Below are 22,161 nucleotides of genomic sequence, written 5' to 3'. Positions count from 1 at the left end.
TCCAGATCACCTAATGTTACTTTCGTGACATGTCACATTTAAATCTAAACTATTGACGAGGAACCGTTGAGTATGGAGCAGCCCTGTATGTCATTTCTACTGAGGAACCGTTGATTGCAGAGCTCAAGCTAAAACAGCACAAATGCCGATTCTCATGGGTCATCTTATCATTAGTGTTCTTTTATTTAGTTCTTTTCTACAACATTATATTATATCTAACCGACAGAATGTTACCCTTTTTACACTTCACTATAATGTTTGTTATAACAAAATCCAGTTCAGTATGATTCATATTATATAGAAAAGACATTAGTTCGGCTTATCATTGAAATTTTGGTATAGTTGAAGCTGGTTGGCCAAGTCGAATATGAATTCTTCTGTCATGGACAAGAAACTCTCAAGCACCTTCTCCACTTGACAGGACTTCAAAATTTGAAAAGAGGACCAATCTCCCATCAGAAAAAAATATTTGTCAGACTCAAGTTCCATTAACAGATGTTATGTCAGGATGGTATCATATTATTCACGATCTAAAGTCTAAACCCCAAGAGAGGAGAATTCACTGTAATATACTTTCCACATCACTAATTATCCACTACGCACTTTTCATCATTCATTCATCAGCATGTCATCTGCTATATGCATATATGTGTATAGTTACAACTTACAACAATAGAATTGTGGTTTCTATGAGAAAGGGAGCAAACTTCGCCAGCTGTACATCGGACTACGTATATGATATACCTGAGAAGAGGTAAGCTTTGCTCATGCTAGAACCTATGAAGCTGTACATGTCATTTTTACAGCATCTACACAATTTTGAGGTTACTACAAAGATGTCCGAGTTCTGGCCTTGCATTCATCCAGGTGGTGAACCTCATCCCAGCTGCTGAATTGCAGTAAAGGTAGGATCTGAATGTAATAAGGAAAAAATAGCGTCTGCAGAAACAAGATTGTAAGAAAATTGTTATAAATTGATTTGAATCTTGCCCCGGCTTACACTAAAACAGCAAGGAAGATGATCATTTTTTTCCTTGATGCACTAGTCAAAAAAGTCAATTTAGGATAAAGGCATGCATATAAATATATAATTTACATGGAAACTTTTTGAACAAATGAGAAATTACAAGGACTATGATGTCATGCTAATAAGCTGGCAAGAACTCTAGTAATTTCACAACTATAGAGAGAGCCAAGTCAAAAGAATGCATGCATGACATTTCCATATTTAACATACAATATTATAAGAATCAAGAGAAGATGAAAATAGATGTAAATATTATAATTTACCCAGGAACCTAGGTTATATAGCTTAAGCAGATCACAAAAACCAAAAATTAATCTAACCTTAATGCTTTAAGACCAACATCCATTAGGTAAGCTCGATGTTCATCATCCCCCACTGGTAACTTTTCAAGTTCTTTAATAGAATAGAGGATGTCATCGCGCAAATTCCCAGCACCTGCACACCTATAGAGACAGACTGATTCAGAGAACCCCGCCTAAACAATAACACAAACATACAACTAATGGAAGATCCATTCTTGTACAGAAGTTCAGCCTTTAGATTGTTAGTAAGCTTAAATTATCATAATTTGATCTGCATCAAGATAATATAAACATAGCACCTCTGGAAGCATTTAACTCTTATACAAAAGGAGATACTTAAACAGACAACACAAAAAGTCATTGCTAAATCTCTGTGCTTTTGATCACATCATTCCCTTCTTTGTAATCATGCATTTAAGCAGGCTTAGATTTATCTTCTTGTGAGACTTGCAAGGCACCAATGAGACAGATTTTATACTTATCCAGATAAGGTTATATACCTGTCTATAACAGCATCAACATCTGCTTTGCTCTCTGGACCATGTATCAGAACTCTTGTCAAGCTTAAGATATCACGATAATCACCCATCCTGTGTGCTTCCTCTGCAGAAAGATGTGAAGATCCAACAAGTGGTCTGGGAATATTAGATGCCAACTTGCCTTCGGCTTCAAGTCTTATACAGATAATGGCCATTGCATATGCAACCCCCCCAAAACCTGTGTGTGATACAAAAAGATAGGACTCTGCAGAGCTGCAGAAAAGGGCAGTTTCAGTACTGAGATTTAAAATAATTCTCTGTTTAAGACACAACAAGAAAAGGGAAAAAATACTTTAATATACACTTCTTTAGACCATCAAACTATATGGTCAGTTTGTTAGGAATAATATGCGAGATTCAACTTCTAATGCAAAGCACACACACAAAAATATATGACGCGGAAAACCCACGTCCCAACTATTATTATACATATATGTTTTGGATCACCCAAGCACGTGCTACCATTGTAATAGGCTGATACCTAACACAGATCTATGCCAGAAAAGGGCACAATGAAGCCAAATCACTTCTTCAATAAGTAGCTTACAGAGCAAATCAACCTTACTTTCAGATTTCAACTTTCTAAAGCGAAAGAACGTTATAAGGTTTTGCTGCGACAATTGTTTTTGTCTCAGCTTGTAAGCCTTGAAATTTTACAATCATCCTAAACTCGTCATGAAGAAAATTGTCAAATGCTTCCAAAATTAAGACAGAAAAACCAACCATTAATGTTGCTATTTTATGTGCTTTAAAGACTGATGATATACTTACTCATCCATACACTCCTGCACTGCATCAATATCAGACGCTAAGGCTTCTCTCTCTCTAGTTAACGGTATTCTTCTATATGCTATGTTAAACCTATCATCTTTCAGAGAAGCATACACCTCACTAGGTGTCTTTACGTCATCTAGAAAGATATTCTCCCAATATCCTATGACACTGGCTTGATTTAATGTGGGATTATATTCTTCACGGTGTAAAAGCATACGACCACCAGACTGTCTGATCTCAGATATTATATCTTCTTTTAGCCTGGCCTCCATATGTTCCACCTGCATTTAAATAGAAGCGATGTTGAGACTATTGGTCCACCTTAATGATTAGTTTTAACATGAATGCTATAATAAAATTGTGACAGACCACTGGACCAGTTATTCCCACATGCTTCAGAGTATCAACAGGCTTATTTAGTTCTCTAAGGACAAAAGGTGTGCCATTAATGTAAACAACAGCTTCTTCTCTCAGGTCGGTCAGAATCACTCTTTCCGCATTACTCCCATTAACAGAGGGTTTGGCACTTAAGTAAGCTAACATCTCCTTTGCGCCAGCAATTGTGGGAGTTGCCATGCTATACACAGGATGCCCATCCACCTGAAAGAAATGGAGAGATATTACACATACATGTATAGCATAGCGTATCTAACATCAAACACATAAATGCATCTAACCATTGAGAACTCATTTTACATAAATAAAATAGCTCAGTAATAATTTATCCTGTGAAATGTGCCAAATTAGCCAATGAGTAATTATACAGAATTCGACCTATATAACAAAAACAAAAATCTCCGACTAATGCATCTATTAGCAAGTTTATGAAGTCCACTCCTAAACTGGCCAAAGAATATGATACTAAAGTTAACTGTGTCATCTTTCTTTTGACTGAGTCACGACCAATTTCTAAGAGTCGTAAAGAAAATCAAATTTACCTCTCCAACTAGGTAATAAACAAGAAAGATATTTACTTTCTAGAATGTGCATACATTAAATTACTACAAATATCATATAATATTTCCTTTAAAAAAATGACAAAAATACCATGATTTTTACATATTTGTACAAGAATAACACTTTTCAAATTAATGGCCAAAAATACCATCCTATTACCCCTTCTCAGAATGGGTAGCCCTGATTTATCCATATTTGATGCTTATAATACCTTGACGGGGATAATTGATAATGAGGTGGTGGCGTTGATGATCGGTGGTATATGTGTAGATAAAGGTGTGGTGTTGTATATAATAATAATTTTAGAATAACAAAATGAGTTTATAACAAAGTTACCCACACTGAGAATGCGTATCACGGTTAGACATCCTAAAAATGCGTATCAGCCTTTAAATAAAAATTACATGCGATACCCATTTCAAGAATGTGTATCATGGGATAAACCCATTTTAAGAATGTGTGTTAGAATGGTATTTTTGGCCAACTACATGGAAAAATGGTCTTGTAAAGAAAAAGTTAAAAAATGGTACTTTTGTCTTTCACCCTATTTCTTTACATATCCCTTGTTTCTTTGACATTCATATCTAGCACAACACAAACATAACCAGCACAAATAAATAAATAAATTTATTTATTTATTTATTTATGAAGTAAGAGAAAACCATATCTATTACATATAACATATAATTCTTAGTTGTAAGAACACAAGTTATAATATGTGTGTGTGTGTGTGTGTGTGTGTAAAGGCTAAGGCTCAAATGAGGACTAGTTACTGGGAGAACTAGTATGTTCTTCTATACATTATATTTACGTGTTCTGTCAACAATTTTCACTTTTTTCCTTCAATTACATAAAACATTCCCACAATAACCTTTTTATTCACGTAACACATCAAATTTTAATAAATAATGTCGTGACTTTTATAGAACACAAATAGTAGAACTAATAAGATTCGTACATAACATTCACATATTCTGTAAATAGTATTTCATTATTTTTTTTTTCTAAATGCATGATTTTTCACGTGATTTTGTTTTAATTTATAGAACGTATATATTTTGAATAAAAAATACGGTAAATTTTGGATATATGTGTGTGTGTGTGCGCGCGCGCAAATGCTCAAATTGAAACCAAGATTAGTCTAGAAACTAGAAACCACAAAGCCCCCTATTATATTGGAGTAAGAACAAATATAAAGATATTTTCAGGATATATGTCACTGAAGACTTTGTTCATAATATTCTGCAATGAATTGGATTCCAACGTTTTAGATTCTTACAAACTAGCCAGCACATCACTCATCTTCTAACTTCTCAGCTAGCAAGTATAAAAGGACAAGTAATATCAAAGCCAGAATGAAGATTGCAAGTCAAATCTTTAGTTATGTAAGTATGTAACTACGTGTACGAAGAGGCACTAAAAGAAAATATGATAGAACTCTTATATATAAGATAGCAAAACCTAATTAAATAGTACGAGTGAAGAACTTTTCTATCTGAGAAAGCTTAAATGTGTTGCTTAAGCACTTTAAAAAGATCTGAAGACTAGTTAAAAATTATATTGTCATTGAACCATCATACCGTAAACGTTTACTGGCACAGAAAACCATCAAATTAGAATAGGACAGAAGGTCACTGGAAGAGAGTGGTGCACACTCACATTATAGTACCAACTACCAAATGCCTTTTCTGAGTTTTCGTGAGAAGGGTGCATAATTCAAGATGTTAATATAAATTTATAATTATTTTTATATGTTGTGATTGGAGCCAGAACCAAAGTTTTACATTACTCAGATAGTTCTGTTGGTTGCTAAATAATTTTATTAATATGTATGGTCATTTGCACGACTTCTAATACTTAGCCACACAATGCCTCTCTTGAGGCAAGAACTGTCAATGTTGTAGTGAACTAGTACTTCAGGAGTACCGATGGAATATAAACCACAGGTATAGTTGCCACATGTATAGAAATGACCCTTGTATAATGTATACTAATATACAAAATAGTATGATACGGTATTGAGGCATCACTGTAGCTTGAAAAATACTTTAGACTAAGGTAATAACAAGCAGAAGCTTTTGTTGCTTCAGTTTTATTTATATATTGTATAATGATCCAGTATTTGTATTATAAAAAATATGCATGGCTGCTTGCTTCTCGCTGTATGATGAGTAACCGAAAAGAAGTCATCACACAAAGGCCTTCCAAAGATTGCAAAAGCATATTAACTGCAGTGAATAGTTGGAATAGGCTAATAAAGAGTAAAAGTCTAAAACATCAGATTCCCCCTTTTTTGCAGCACATAACATTTATGCTTACCTTGAAGACATGAGGCGCACCGTGGATTTGTATTGAGCTGGAAGTTCTTTGACCAGGAAAGAAGTACATCTTAAGTATAGAACCTTTGCCCAGAACAGAACCATTACGATCTTTGACAATTGCTTCCATAACTGCATCACCATGCTGAAATTCGTGAGGTGTTCTCAACTTTTCCTGACACCAAAACAAAGCCCACGTCCAGTTTAGTTTCATAGAAATACTCTTTTCCTGAACTACGTAACTGCACAAAAAGAAAAAAAATGACATACAGGGACAGTAAAGAATCGTCCTGGCCGCAATCTGATTGACCATTTCATTGCTTGAACTTCCGGTTTTTGATGAAGCCAATTCTTAAATGTCATTTTCGCTTTCCCTTCTTCATAATATCCGTCAAATGCTTCACTTCCAAGATATGCTGCAAATGCAATAAGGCGAAAATAACGCTCAAGGTACTCAGCACCACGACTCAGTGCCACTCTCCTTTCCCTTGGCTCATCCTGTTGTTTATTGAATACCTTATTGTACTGCAGGACTGCTTGACGGATGTTCTGCAGAGCAGAACATCTATTAATGATAGCATCTAAGGCCTCCCGACATTTCACACCATTATCAAACAATGTTGTTATCTTCCACAATAGGAGGATATCATTTATCCCAAAAGTATGACTTGCTTCTCCACGAGGCGTGCCTCCAGTTTCTTCACCACTTGATACATTATCATCTGCCTCTTCACTTGATAAATCCTCGAGCAATACTCTAACTGGTCTCCCGTAGTCAATACGAAGCTTTAGAAGGCAAGCAATGACGGTACCGGTGGTTGTCCTTCCGCGACCCATCTGTAGATATTTAAGTAGCATTCATCACATTGACTCGATATATTCTCAAATGATATTTAAGTCTACTAAGAAGGTATGGATGTACTGCAAGTTTGTAACCAAGAAGAAGTTTAACCTGACAATTAAAGACCAAAGCTGCGTCTCTGGGAGCAGATACTATATTCATGGCCAATGTGTCAAAATCAGAACTCTTTGGAGCTTTACCATCAGTGATAGGCACCCTAGCATATTTGATTGGAAAACCATCAGCCTCCAACCCTTTGAAGACTTCAAGTGGGGTCTTAACTACTTCAGAGCTTATATGCTCCCATTCATCATATATTTTCCCATCATCACTTTCATGAATGACCATTATAGCTCCATGGTAGCGTTCAGCTTCTCGCAAAATATCATCCTTTAATCGAGCTTCCATTCCTTCCACTCTATCACGATCAATGCCCTAAAGTAGATATGCTATTATAGCCTCATGAAATATGAACAAGTAAAAGAAACCCAAACTTTACTGAACAAAGCTGCTAATATGACATATGAGCAATTAAAGAAGCTGGCCTATGCAAGATGTGCAAGACTTGTTAAAATCATGTCATCTGGTTATGTTAAAAACATGTGGAATAATTGTTCAGAAACCAAAGATGTATTTCTTTTGATTTTAGTTTGTAGTTCGAGATGAATAATTGACATGATCCTTTTCCATCTTAATGCTTTTTATCAAAGGAAAGAAAGATTAAAATCCAGAAACTGTTATTAAGAAGCTAGTTAGTACACACACAATGAAAATATAAAGGCACATATACATGTCATACTATGACTTACAAAAATGCTTTAGGCTTTGTAAGATGCAAAATGCATACCCGGTACTCAAGCATGTTTTTGTATGGTCTTTCAATCTCACGGAGAACAAATGGTCTCCCATTAATGTAGATTACTGGTTCTTCCCTCATATTATGCCAGAAAATCGGGCGGCCACCTTTAGAGCTACCTATCCTATGGATAACAGATAATATTCCATCAACGGTTGGATTTGCAACACCATAAACTGGAAAACCAGGAATTTCTCGAAAGTTAGGGGCACCCTCTACTCTTTCTGGTAAACGAGGATGTTGACAACCAGGACAGTGATCACTTTTAAGAACAGTTTGACTTCCTAGAACCTCTCCATGCCTTGAGCCTGCAATAGTTTCCATATCAGAAGGACGACCTTCAACAGACTCCGCATGTTTCATAGTAGATGTTTTCGTTTTTGCATAACCAAGCGCACCCATTGGGTCTCTTCTTAGCAACCTGCAAATGAGGCAAGGATAAGTTGCAAGATGTTAAAATGACGTTTTTATCAAGTAAATGTATCATTACAAACTGCAGGTGCTTTAAATCAGATAGAGGACAATGAAGCTTAATAGCATTTTTGGTTGAGTGGATAGATCCTAATAATATCAAATTAGTCAAGTCTTAGATATTACAAATTATTTATAATGTAAAGGGATCCTGATGCATATACATCACTATTTATATGCCAATCCTGAGTACATACCATAGGGAAAGTGTTAAATGGTTTGCAGGTCGGACTAGGGAACCCCAAACCAAACCCTTTGTTCTGGATAACGGGTCAATCTATAGCTGGATCATTGTGGGTCACGCTTCTCAGAATTCTGCCCACCCCCGTATATAATTCAAGACGATTGTGCAAAGAAGTGAAGGATAAAGTGAAAAAACAATAATAGGCTTATTACTTCATATAAAATAGAACGGGAGGAAGGAGAAAATGAATTAGATTCAATATGTATAATTGCCAGTTGTGGTATGAATATATTTACGTATGTGCAGTGTCTGGATTTCACTCTTGATCCTTAATCTTTTGTTGCGGGTCACTCATGAATGGAAACTCCAAGTGGTGTTCCTGGGCGTACTGCTAATCATGATTTAGTGATTGTTAAAAAAGTTGTGATGGAAATGAAAAATTATTGAAGATAACAAAAGAAACTTTTTGTGTGGACCTTTTAAATATCAAGCAAGGAAGGATTTTTTTGTTAGAATGATGCTGTGTCAATGAATCTAATTTTATGGTGGTCCCACGTGGTTAATCTATTCCAGAATTAGTTAAAATTAATTGCTCCTAAACTTTTCCATCCAATTAATAGCTCATCTGCTGAGAAAGCTTGGAGCACACACTCATACATTCACAGCGCAAGACAAACTCGCAGAAATTTACAGGGGCAGCATCCTTCTTTTATCTTATTGCATTGAAAACTATAAAAATGCTCATCAAGAGTGGGATATTAATCGGAAGAATACCTGTTTAAAAAATTCTGATGCAAGACTTGAAAATTTAGATTGAAAGAGAAGCACTACAATGGCTGTCTACTTTGACTTTCAATCATGTTTTAATATCTTAGGCTTATTTTATTGAAAAATGTATTTAACAAGATGTTAAATTCCATTAATTTTAACATCTTATTCAAAATGAGGCCAAATCAATAGCACATATGAGATGCCTATTATAAAATCAAAAACAAAAATAAAAAATATCTAGGGACTCCTCACATGATTTATAAATTTAACCATTAGCAGAACAGAAATATCTTGACGGAAATCAATGCTGTTTTTGATGGCCTGGCAAGACAGAAAGTACACACGCAGAAGGGTGACTGCTCCTAGGTTGTAACAAGTACTAATGTCATCAAAGTTTTGGATTCCAATAAAATTATGCACGATTAGTTATTCTAAATTACTCTCTGAAACAATAATGTATTGACACTAGAATGTGTATATGAAGTGTTACATTTGTCAAGTTACCTCTATTTCAGAATAGGGAATCAGAAGTACTCTAAACAAACAGACAACATTAATTACCTTTGAATAATGGTATATAGTTCTGGCCTTGATTTCATCCATTCATAAAAGCTGCAGTGACTGGAGGATCCTGGTTCAAGCGCTGCCCTCTCTGTATGAAGATATACAGAAAAGCATATAAGGTAATAATATCTTTCCAAGTACTCCACGAAAAAGGACAGCAGGGCCGCTCTCTTCATCTCATCAGACTGACGCAAAATGCTGTTGCGATAAGTTGTAATAGCTTCACGCAAGTTCTGCAGGGAAATCCCAAACAAAAACTCATTAACACCTACGAAAGAAATTATGTTTTTTACGGATAGAGTAAACCAGAATAAATAATATCAAAGAGAAGCTGCAGAACTCAAGAAGCAACAGAATATCTCTCTTCTGGAACAACTAAACCCTCAAAGTGAGATCTGGAAAGAAGAATTTAGGCATAAACACAGTTCTAAAAAAGTTGTGCTTAAACAGAATATAAACTGAAACTTGAATGAGAAGAACTATACAAAAACTTGATTGACACCTAAGTAGATCAATACATACAAAAATGAATTACCTGCATAGAGGAGCATTGGTCAATGACTTTGTCTACTTGCCTTTTTCCTTCAACACCACCCTGAACACATATCAGAGCAATACAGATATCAGAATTGTATTCTAATTCAAGACTGGGAAAAGTAAGGGAAACTCCTTCGAACCTCCAAAACCCGTATTAAACTTCTGATTACAGTATACTCTCCTCTAGATACTGCTTCCTCTGAATTCGGCATTTTGTCAGCAACATTAGAACAATAGTCAGAAATCTTTCCAAGTGAACTTGTCCTCGTGATACCTTAGAAACATTCAAACAAATGTATCAGAGATTTGAATTGCCGGCCTAAATATTGGCGAAGGGATCAAAATCTCAGAATAATAGAAGGCAGGAAACAGCATTTAACAGCAAGCTTCATCATTTCCAATGTTCAGGCTATTTGACAAATTATTTTCGTGCGTTGAATCATTAATATATGGCTGAATGGTACAGGATAAAATTTCTAAATGAATCACTCAGCTGAGTAAATGCTGAGTAAATGCTATTGTTCAACTACGTTAGTCTATACAAGAGGAAATGCTGGTTTTAATATAAATTTAAAAGGAAAATTATATTTATTAGTTTGATGAATATTAAGAATTTCTCTTATTTATTAATATTTAAATTATTTAAGAATAATATAATTAATGATTTTTTATTTTAAATTAATATTAATTAACAGATCCTATTAAATAAGATGTTTTGAAATTTTAATGTAATTAATTATCGTGAACTGTAATTATATAAAAGTTTAGCAAAAATTTTAAAAATAATAACGATTATGAGTATATTACATTTTTATATGTCAAACAATATTATTTATTCAGAATTCAGCTGTCTCATTCATTCAGATTATTCATATATATTATTCATTCAGTTCAGATTTGTTCAAATTTGTCAAATGACCCCTTAGCTATTTTGTTAAATCAAATATTTTGTCAGGACCAGGGTCTGTATAAGTAGATCCACCAAGTCCCGTGTATTCATATTGTTTTAAATGTTTATGTAATACTAGGGATAGAAATGAATAACACTTGACTGGACTTCACAAGGATAAATGGATCAATTCAATTTTTGTAGTGGCTTTACCTCTCTATGAGTGGGTTTAGTGGTTTGTCTAATAGCTCATATACTGTTACAGTGTTACTAGTTCAAAATTACTGTTCCTCTGTTATAGAGGTAAAAGCAAAATATTTGCGACTCGGGTCTATTTTTAATGACTTCACCAAAAGCCTACTATCACAATGCTATAGAATTTTATTACCGTTCTCATTTTCCTTTCTTAAATCTATGTATAAACAAAAGAAATATGTGTTCAACTCGCATCCGCGAGTTGGATACGTACTCAGCTATGTAGGTGCCCAACCGCCGAGTCTGACTCACATACGGAAGATTCCTCGCCATGTTTGTGCTTTAGATTGTTGAAACTAGATCTTAATTCTCTTTTGATACAGCAATAATGACACAAATGACATTCAGTTTTCAAAAAAACTTTTCCTACCAAGGTGAGAAGTCACTTGCCTAACAGAGTAAGTATTACAAATCTCTAACTAGCTGCTAACCTATGAAGATTTTTATTTTAGAACTGCCCTAGAACCAAGTTTTCTAAAAGAGCTAACTGACCACTTAAAATATATTCCTACTTGTAACTAAACTGTCTGTTAAGAGATAAATTTTGGACTTCTGGAACAATTCGGCTATCTCTGGTTCTTGTAATAGAATCACTACAGAAATTACTGTCTTATTAGGAAATGATAATAACTGTTGAAAAGCCTAACCCTTGGAGTGCCTTGTCATTCCATAATATCTCACTCTTTCATAAGGAAAAAAAATCATGTGCTTGTCTAAATTTATGATATAGGTAACAGAAATCAATTTGTTTTTTCTGTGCAGAGACAATACTCTTCTTGCTATGCTAAACAATATGCTCGGCCTGACATACTCTAGTTTGTAACAGAAACCAAGTTTGAATGATTGCATAATTTGGATTCTAAATACTACAACAATTCATCAAAGAGCCTAGGACTATTACATACTCCCTCCATTTCAAATTACATGTCCACTTTAAAAAACTCACATAGTTTAAGAAAAGTGGATTTTGAGAAAAAAGAGGTGTATTAAGTCATTAATTGAACCTAATATGTGGTGTATAGTTGATCTTGGAAATATAAATTTGAAATATGTGAAGGAGAGTTGATTTTGGAAATATAAATTTACATTGAAAGTTGAAGTGGACAAGTATTTTGAAACAAATTTTTCTTTTCTAAAGTGGACATGTATTTTGAAACGGATGGAGTAACATGTATGTGCTCTACAAAGTGCATGAACTGACATCATATTAAAAGCATGTATACAGATAGCATAAGCAAGTAGATGACTACCTGAAGATCCTATCCGATGTAGATATATTAATGTAGCAATCACCATCCCAGTTGTCGTTCTTCCACGTCCCATTTGACAATTAAAAATTATCTGCGTCTCTGTATCAGCTTGCGAGATTCTATGAACCTAAAGTTACAAAGAGAAACAAAACAACAGTTGCATAGGTGAATACCTGAGATGTGCTGCTGAAAAATTTGGGATGCTAAATATGTGCGTGTGTGTGTGTGTGCACAGGCAAATAACCAAATATAAACTAGCTTTAACCTAAAAACCATTTTTAAAAATTTACTCTATGTTCCTTCAATTTTTAAAAACTTACATTATGCCCCCTTAGTATGCACAATTACTTCCCGTATTTTACACTTTAGCCCCCAGTAACGCCACTGCCATGTCAGCAGGGCCCTATATACATCGCATAATTGAATCGGGGGAGTAATTGAAATTTTAAGAAGCAATACACATGCACATGTATGAACATATTATGAGAACACTAGTTACTACAAATTATTGTAGCTATTGACCTATAATGGACAAGATCCCTGCTAAAGGAATTTTAGCCAAAGCATGTGGTTTTCACAATGAAAGCTCACAGTAATACTAAAAAATAGGTCAACATCTCATAACAGGACCAACGTATATATAAATTACCAGGAAATTATAATTTTATAAATGATTTGTACTAAACATGTGAAAGAAGGGAAAGATTAGCAGGTAAGCTTAGTATAGCAGCTTGCGAGTTAATAAAATGAAAAGTAAAATGACAGTGCATTAACCTGAGTGTAGGCGAAAATTAAACTTGGAAGGACGGTACAAATGTTGCAGTACTTATTAATTATTTGTACTAGAAGAGGTTCGATGAGATCTTCTGTCCTGTGATTTTCCTCACATCTATTCCAGCTCTTGGTCTTTTATTTATTAACAGAGTATTAATAATACAAATTCTACAACCATTACGCATAATTTTAGTCATTTGTGCTTGGTTTGCCACCATCAGCGATTTTGAACATTACAGATGAAGGATTTTGATACAGTTTCCAAGGAGATGGTAGATGTCCTACCCCCTGCCTGCAATTCTAGAGGTCAACAGATGTAGCAGGTTGTTAATACCTTTAGTTAAACTTCCAAGAATTCTGATTCACAACTTTTAAAAAGTGTAACGCTTACAGCCACCAGGTACCTACTACTTGTTCAACACTAAACACCTGATTAAATTAACTTCTGGCCCTATACCCAATAGTGCTTAACTTAATTCAAGAACAGTATCATACATGTTCTGTACCGGGGTCATATTACCATCCCATGTTCATGAAAAAGATTGTAAGTTTCTAGACTAGTAATAACCATAAAACAGTTTTACCCTGACTTACCATGAATAGCATCAGCAATAAATTACAGAGACTTGCCATAGTGATCAAAACCACATATAAATCCTGTTTTGCTAATAAGTAATTACTGAAAGTACATGACTGTAAGAACTGAATAAATGACGACTGAGTTGATAATGCATTTTTACATTAGTTTCAATGCCATCAATCAACAAGTCAATATCCCAATTCCCAAATTGTCCTTGTAGACTTGCAATATCTCTTATATAAATTAGAACTTAATTCAATAACAAATTATCTCGAGATTCAACAAGGAACTAACCAGAGTATCAAAATCCTGCTCCTTTGGTGATTTTTCATCTGTTATAGGAACACGCTCATAATCAACCATATAACTTCTGTTCTGGAGTTCCAAATAGACCTACATCATATATCAGTAATATGTGTCATTAAGAAGGGTGAAAATAATACTTCTTATTCGAACATAAATGTTGAACAAATTTATATCATCAATCAATAGAAGATTAAATAAGAAGTCATTTTATACCTCCAACGGTGTTTTCACAGATTCTTGTGTCACAGGCTCCCACTGATCTACCATTTGACCATCTGGTAGCTCATCAGTTACGAGGATCATATTCCCATATCTGTTCCGTTAAATATAGAAACAAGTGCAGAAATAAAGCATATATAATTAATGTGCCAAAGTAACAAAAGAAATTGGAAAGCTCAGTGATACCACAGAAACAAGAAAAATCACATGTAAAAACCTTGATGCTTCTTGCAGGATATCTTCCCTTAGCCGATCCTCCATCTGTTCAAGCCTAAACCTGTTGATACCCTATCCATACGAAATTTAAAATCAATTTAAAAGGTCACATGTAGAATATTCAAAATGTTCAAATGGCATCCTCAATATTAAGACAAGGTCCACATAAAGCACCATTAAATAGTAATATATTTTACGATATTCGTTTGTGACAATTAACACACTCAAGCACACATATTGACTTTGGCAAGATTCCAACCCTCGACATCCTGTAAGAGGAGCGAGGGAGATGCCATCAAACCAAGAGGTCGTCATTGATTATAGCTTACAAAATTGCCTATAAGTTCAGTACCATGTAACTGCTTTTGAGCAATATTTATATCTCGCTAACAGGCCATGTTGTATGCCATGTTATGGTTACCAGCTATGTTATGGTGCACCATAAGCATCTGGATTATAGGTTTAATATATGGTCTTTTTACCAAATAGCCTAATGATATATGGGTACATCATATCGATAATTAAGTTGAAAACCGTGTATTGCAAATGAACCTGGTTGACGTATCTAATTAAAATTGTAACTGATTCTCTTGTCCATATGCATCAATAATAAGCGAGAGATAACATACGTGAAAAGTTTGGATGCCATATTAATTCCAAGAAGGACCTATGATTTTAAACACTTGCATACTTGGGGAAAAAAATCTAGGAAACTTGCCTCAGTGCTTCAAAATATACTGAACAGAAAGACCAATCAAATGATTGGCACTGATAACAATAGACAACTCAAATAATATCCAAGTAACAAAAACGCATATAACATGTTTGATGAATAATTCATGAAATAATAATGTGCATCCCATAATATCTGTCAACAAACACAACTCAAGAGTTTAAAATTTGTAGTAGCACACCGTGTGTTCCAGATTGGAGAAGGGTCTTTCCACATCACGCAATACAAACGGGCGTCCATTGATATACACCACCTGTAATGTGTATAAACATATTTATCAAGTGAACTAAAAGTTTGGATGAGAGTCTTCTCAAAAAAGAAACTAATATAGAAAGATAATTGTAGCCTGCAAAATTTGAGGCTGTCAAAGAAATTAATCACTCCATTTTCAATTCTGGGCAGTAAGGGTAGTAACCGGTCAGCCTATATGTAACATTTGTCTCTTTTCAAAAAAAAACAAGAAAGATAGCCCTTGACTCCCAGGTTTCATTCATTGGATCAGGAAATGGTAAAATCAAATACAAAAAGAAGAAAGAAGATATGAATATACGTAATCAGATAGTTCATAGTTTATTAATAATACTTCAGTTCTAATCCAAACAAGTTTATGAACATTTCTGATTTATAAAAATTTGACATGTACTATAATTGACTTAGTATATAACCCTTCATATGGAGGTGTAATCCAATATAAATAATTTATAAGCCTTATTATTAATATTTATTAATATTTATAAGCTTTATTATTAATATTATTATTACCCTAACTTTTAGTTACTGCCTGGTATTCTAGACTAATAACAGATTTCTATTAACTGTCTCTAGGAATGATTATTCAAGCCTGCTTTCTACCAGTTTCTCTATTTGATGATGTAATTCAATATTTTCTTGGGTGAAAATGTGGAAATGTTATATGAAATGCATATGTTTCACATGTGTCACATTGAAACTATATTGGAGAGTACGATGGTCACAAAAAATTTTAGACATTGCATAGAAGTTATGTGAAAGACAGGATATCAATCACGTAATCATAATATATCTCATACATGTCATTTAAAATATAATAATTATTGATCTAAGATAATTGGAATAAGTCTTTTAGTCAACAGCATTTACGTCACAAGGGGCACTGATAGAGCAGGGCTTTGCTGTGTCATGTAGTTAGTAGATGATACAAATGGAGACGTGCATAGCAAAAAGGCAATTTTGTAATCAAGTTTGTAAATCTTAATATCTTATAATTACGTCTAAATTAGACAGATGTTCCTGTGTTTTATGACAGTTGCCTTAGCATCACCAGGAATTATTAGCATAGACAAATTTCCTGTTATCACCAGTAGTATTGTAATACTCAGACACAGATGGGTAATTGCTTCAACTTCTGCAGCAGGACACATCAGCATATAGGTTCAACTTTAGCAATAGTAGCAGTGAAGTTCTGATTTTGATTCCGAATTCAAATAAAGGAGATGCTGTTTACAGCAATTTCCTATGTGTGTGCCTTGCCTATATATACGCCTAGATCTACATTCTTAATAGCTTCTTTATAAAAAGTAGTAGGATATACCGGTTCCTCACGAAGATTAATCCAGAGAACTTGTGTTTGCTTCCCAATTCTTTGAGCCCCGATATGGTCAAGAAGGTTTCGGATTCCATCAGTTGTTGGAATTGCAACACCATAAACATGAAATGATTCAGCCTAATAATAAGAAGACAAAGCAGAGTGAATTAGATAGAGGAATGTAATATGGGTAGTTCAAAAAGAGCAAACCCCTTGCAACTGAAAAATTCATTACAAAGCTATCACTTCAGTAAACAGGACAACTGTTACAAACTACAAAACCATCTATCGCTCTCTGGGAGTCAACTGGCAGTTCAATAAATATCTTAATCGACAGTATGACTTATTACTAGGTTTGTACTTAGTTGTTAAGATTTAAGGTTCTACTCATGTATAATGTATCATTATTAGAAGACTTTGATACTTTATTGAATTTGAGATGTTCTCTTTTATGAGTTGCACTTCTGTCAAATTTCTCTCTTCGACAGTAAGGAAAAGCAAAATTATAGGAGAAATGGTTTTTAAGTTGTTAATCCACCAAAACCTGTGCTTCTATAATTTTCAATTATCCTCTTATATCACCATCAATAACCTTTTATTTCCAAATAACGGCAAAACCTTTTTTGCCAACTATGGACAATACTTTGTTGTTCTTTATGTGCTAACAAAACCACAATTTCTAGTAAATTTCATATAAAGAAAAACCAAAGTGCAAGTCATTGCCGAGAGAGTGTCTTAGGTAATGCAAGAAACAATCCTTCCTAGCTTCTAATGCATGAGCCTGGACTACATGACCACAAAAATGTAAAGCGCGAGATAATTGCATTGGCTATAACTTTGGAGATTATCAACAACAATATGAACAGAGTTTCTATATACACTACACAAATGGGTGACTGGGTGAGCAAGCGCCCATTCCGCAAACAATATAATCAAGTTGATAATCTTGTAGCAAAAACAAGAAGAGACAAATTTACAAACCCAAAATAATAATCATTGCCGAGACTGCAAGTCATTGCTGAGAGAGTGTCTTAGGTAATGCAAGAAACACTCCTTAGCTTCTAATGCGTGAGCCTGGACTACATGACCACAAAAATGTAAAGTGCAAGATAACTGCATTGGCTATAACTTCGTAGATTACCAACAACAACAAGAAACAGAGTTTCTATATAGACTGCACAAATGGGAGACTGGATGAGCAAGCGCCCATTCTCAAACAATGTGATCAAGTTGATAATCTTGTAGCAACAACAAGAAGAGACAAATTAACAAACCTAGACTAATAATCAAGTAAAAATTAAGAACAAGAAGTGAAATGGTTGTGAATTGTGATAGTGGAAAGAAAAAAGTACCTGACGAAAATTGGGGGCGCCTTCAATTTGAGGGGATAAATGTTTCTTGTGACAGCCAGGGAAATGGTCACTTTTCAGAATAGTTTTCTTCCCCAGTACCGATCCATCTCTTTGCTTGATTACTTGATCTGGCTCCTCCGGTATCACCATCTCTCTCTCCTTCAATATCAAGAACTCTCTCTCTCTCCTGCAATATCAAGAACTCTCTCTCTCGCAATATCAAGAACTCTCTCTCTCTCTCTCTCTCTTGAATGAAATTGTAGCAAGGGGATGCGAAGGGAGTGAAGATAAGAAAAGTGAAAGGCAATGCCCGTCCAGATAAAGACAGACAGGCACCACCGCCCAAGATGATGATGATGATGATGATGATGAATGGGAGACGACACAAAACAAGCGTGTTTTTATGTGTGCAAGAAGGTGTTATCTAACAGATAAAGGAATATTCTCTTGTATCAGCTGCTCGATTGATTCTAATATGCTACTCTCCTCTCTCTCTATCTCTATCTCTCTCTCCGTCTCTCTTTCTGTGAATTGCAACTGCTTTTTACAGGTACAGTTGTTGTGTGTATATATAATGACTGCTTGCAGTGCAGCAAGAAACACGCGGAAGAAAGGGATTGGATTGGTGTCGATGCAGCCAAAGAAAGGGCCGTATTAATGGGCTGTGATGTTAATTGTTAAGGGCTGCTAGGTCCTGATTTGTGATTTTTACACCTTTACTCTAATTAAACTAGGATATCAATTTTAGTAAATCAATTTTTTTTTAATAAAAACAACTCCAACCTGCAAAACCATAGCTAAAAAACAAGTTTGAATATTAATAATAAATAATACTAACTTATAACCCGTGCAATTCACGGGCGGTTGATATACTTGTTATTTTATCGTATATATTTTAAATTTATATCATTGTATTGTAAAAACAAAATTATGATAGAATAATATGGTTAAATAAATGTTTTATTTAATAGTTGGATAAATTCTTCATAATTAGTCCGTCAAATGGCTAATTAAAAATTAGGTCGAACATATATATTTTAATGAGAAAGTTAATATTTTTTTAATATGTTATAATTTAAGGAGGCCTATAAACTCATATATAAACTAACCAATCAACCTATTAATATTTCGTTATTAATAATTAATAATATGATATAAAACATATTATAATTTAAAGGGACCCATGAAACCAAATATCGACCCATCATACTAACCTAAATTTAATATTTTGGTTTAATTGATAATAAAAAATATACTATAAGATGTTATAAATTCAAGAGCTCGGTGGGTCGAATACCAACCGATTCACCAAACTCAACTAACTGACCAACCAATTGAACTTTTTATTTTCGGCTTTAGTAATGTAATAATATATAGTATATGATATATTTGTAAAAGATTGATTTTTTAGTTAGAAAATTTATAAAAAGATAATATATTTTAGTTAAAAAGGTAATTACTATGTTTCTCATGTTATTTTAGAAAATGAGTTTTTTTGTTAGAAATATAAAAAAGATAATATATTTCAATTAATAAAAATAATTGATTATATAGATAAACCCGTACTTTGGCCCAAATTAAAAAGAATAATTGGTTATATAGATAGGCAAGAATAATTGGTTATATAGATAGGTCCAGAATAATTGGTTATATAGATAGGCCCGTATGTTGGCCCAAGTACCGACCGACTAAATTTTTAATATTTCGGCTTTAATAGTATAGTATAGATGTATAATTATCTCAAAATCTCACACTCTAAGGCTACACTTTCCTTAATAATAATATTATTCTAGTCTTTGTGGATAATTATATTTGTTGATGGCCACATCTCTATCCTATTAAAATAATATTCTCTTCTTTTGTTATTATTTGATGTTTTGGAGTTTAAATACTATCACTCCCTCCATCCAAATTTAGATGAACCTTTTGCTCATTTCACACATATTAAGGAGTATTAATTGATTGTTATTTTTTCTATCTCTACCCATATTTATTGTGTTGACTTTATATAGTATAACCTTTTTTTTTCCAGAAGATACTTTCTCGTATAATGAATTGTATCTGAATACAATAGCAGCTGTAATGAGTTCCTTTCGTTCAAGAAAGTCTACCATTTAACCCTCGGACATGCAGAGATGACTGGGGACACTTAGACAATAAAACTTTAATATTCGATAAGAAAACACCCATAAGAGGTCCTGCTATCAATATTTTTCCACTCGCGTATCCTGAAAAAATACAATGCAAAAAAAAAGAAAACAATAAGTTCATACAAAAAATAAAAGTATCTAAAAGGAAAGAGGAAAAGAGTCAACAAACTCCTAATTAAACTATAGTATAAATATTAAAGAATAAGGAAAGTAAAATAAAACTAATTTAAAATACATTGGATTGGGATTTTAAAGCATTTTTTTGCATTCATGAAATCCGAGGGTATTCGATTGGGATTGTTTGAAATCCATTGAAATCTTGAGGTATTCAATTGGGATTTTAAACTATGCTACAAAATCTAGTGGTATTCAATTAGGATTTTAAATTATGCTTTAAAATCCGACGGTATTCAATTGGGATTGTTTAAAATCCATTAAAATCTGATGGTATTCAAATGATGATGATTTTTTTTCATTTCATATAATGATGGATTTTGTGGCATTCTTCAGTGTATTTTAAGTTTTTTGAAATCCCACCAAATTCAATGGGATTTTGAAGCATTGTACCTAAATCCTATCAACTCTGCGACATTTCATCAAGAATCCGCAAAAAATCAAAATCCAATACAATCCATTAAAATCCATAGACTAAAAACAATGCATTAAAATCCCAATCGAATACACCCTCGTAAATCTTTAAAAATCTACACCAGAGAGATTGTACATTGAGAATGATAAATAAGAAAGGGCAAGAGTGAAAAATTGTTGATAGATGTCATTACCATTAGATGTAAATATGATGCGTGGTTAAGATTATCACTAGTATTAATCACACGTCATTTATTTATGTGACATTTATGTGTGTGCATATTTAAAACAATAATAAATGAGAGTTAATGATCAGATTTATTATTTTCCTTGATTAATACAATTCCCAATTAAATTTCAAGTATATAAATCAGTATAATAAAATCAAAAATATCAAATATTTTGTTTTCATACATGAAAATACATAACAAATTTGCGTGATTTAATTCTATAAATGTAAATGTATAACAAATTTACGTGATACTGCTGCAGCACTTGTATCAATATAAAAGATGGTATTACAATACAATATTTTTTTAAAAAAAATAAAAATACTGCCATAGTACATCAAATATTATACTTATATTATTTAATAATTATATCGATACTATTGCAGTACATATATTTTTTTTTGAAAAAAAATAAAAATACTACTATAGTACGTCAAATATTACACTTATATTATTTAATAATTATACAGATACTACTGCAGTACACTGAAAATATAATATCAATCAATATACCAGCCATTTAATTATAGAAGGTAATTTAAAATTTTTCTACATATAATTGTTGAAGTTAATGCATGCATTAATTACCTACAATCGTGTATAAAGACAATAGTAAATAGCCAATTTTAAATGTAATATTTGATCTTGACCATTAGTTTAATCAGAATCTAATGACATTATATGAGTTTTAAGTTCTAACTTTAAATCTGGTTCTAATTTGAACCTCACCCAGATTATATATTTGACATATTATATCCCGCTTGTCAGTATAAACTATCCAGGGTAAAAGCGTCGAATCATTTATTTCATCAGAAGTATAATTAACACTTCACTAATAATAACTGTGCATGACTCTTAGAACAACAGAATGAGGGGATATATTCTATTTATAATAATTTTAAATAATAAAAACA

The 22,161-nt window shown here is 33.4% G+C and overlaps 1 protein-coding gene across 1 annotated transcript; it reads right to left on the bottom strand.

Annotated features, from left to right (window-relative positions):
- Positions 1 to 531: 531 nt before the first annotated feature.
- Positions 532 to 18,872, bottom strand: LOC108223306 (uncharacterized). Its single transcript, XM_017397485.2, has 19 exons — positions 18,280 to 18,872; positions 16,934 to 17,065; positions 15,545 to 15,616; positions 14,632 to 14,702; positions 14,409 to 14,508; positions 14,184 to 14,282; positions 12,536 to 12,662; positions 10,282 to 10,415; positions 10,140 to 10,199; positions 9,602 to 9,837; positions 7,606 to 8,035; positions 6,870 to 7,193; positions 6,188 to 6,754; positions 5,919 to 6,092; positions 3,012 to 3,242; positions 2,640 to 2,923; positions 1,830 to 2,081; positions 1,348 to 1,470; positions 532 to 939 (listed from the first exon to the last, which is right to left on the bottom strand). The coding sequence occupies exons 1-19, from the start codon at positions 18,427 to 18,429 to the stop codon at positions 810 to 812; spliced, it is 3,696 nt and encodes a 1,231-aa protein (XP_017252974.1). The 5' UTR covers positions 18,430 to 18,872; the 3' UTR covers positions 532 to 809.
- Positions 18,873 to 22,161: the final 3,289 nt, after the last annotated feature.

Source organism: Daucus carota, chromosome 5, assembly GCF_001625215.2.
Source record: "Daucus carota subsp. sativus chromosome 5, DH1 v3.0, whole genome shotgun sequence".
In the NCBI taxonomy this organism is placed as follows: Eukaryota; Viridiplantae; Streptophyta; class Magnoliopsida; order Apiales; family Apiaceae; genus Daucus; species Daucus carota.
This window is presented reverse-complemented; position numbering and strand designations above follow the sequence as displayed.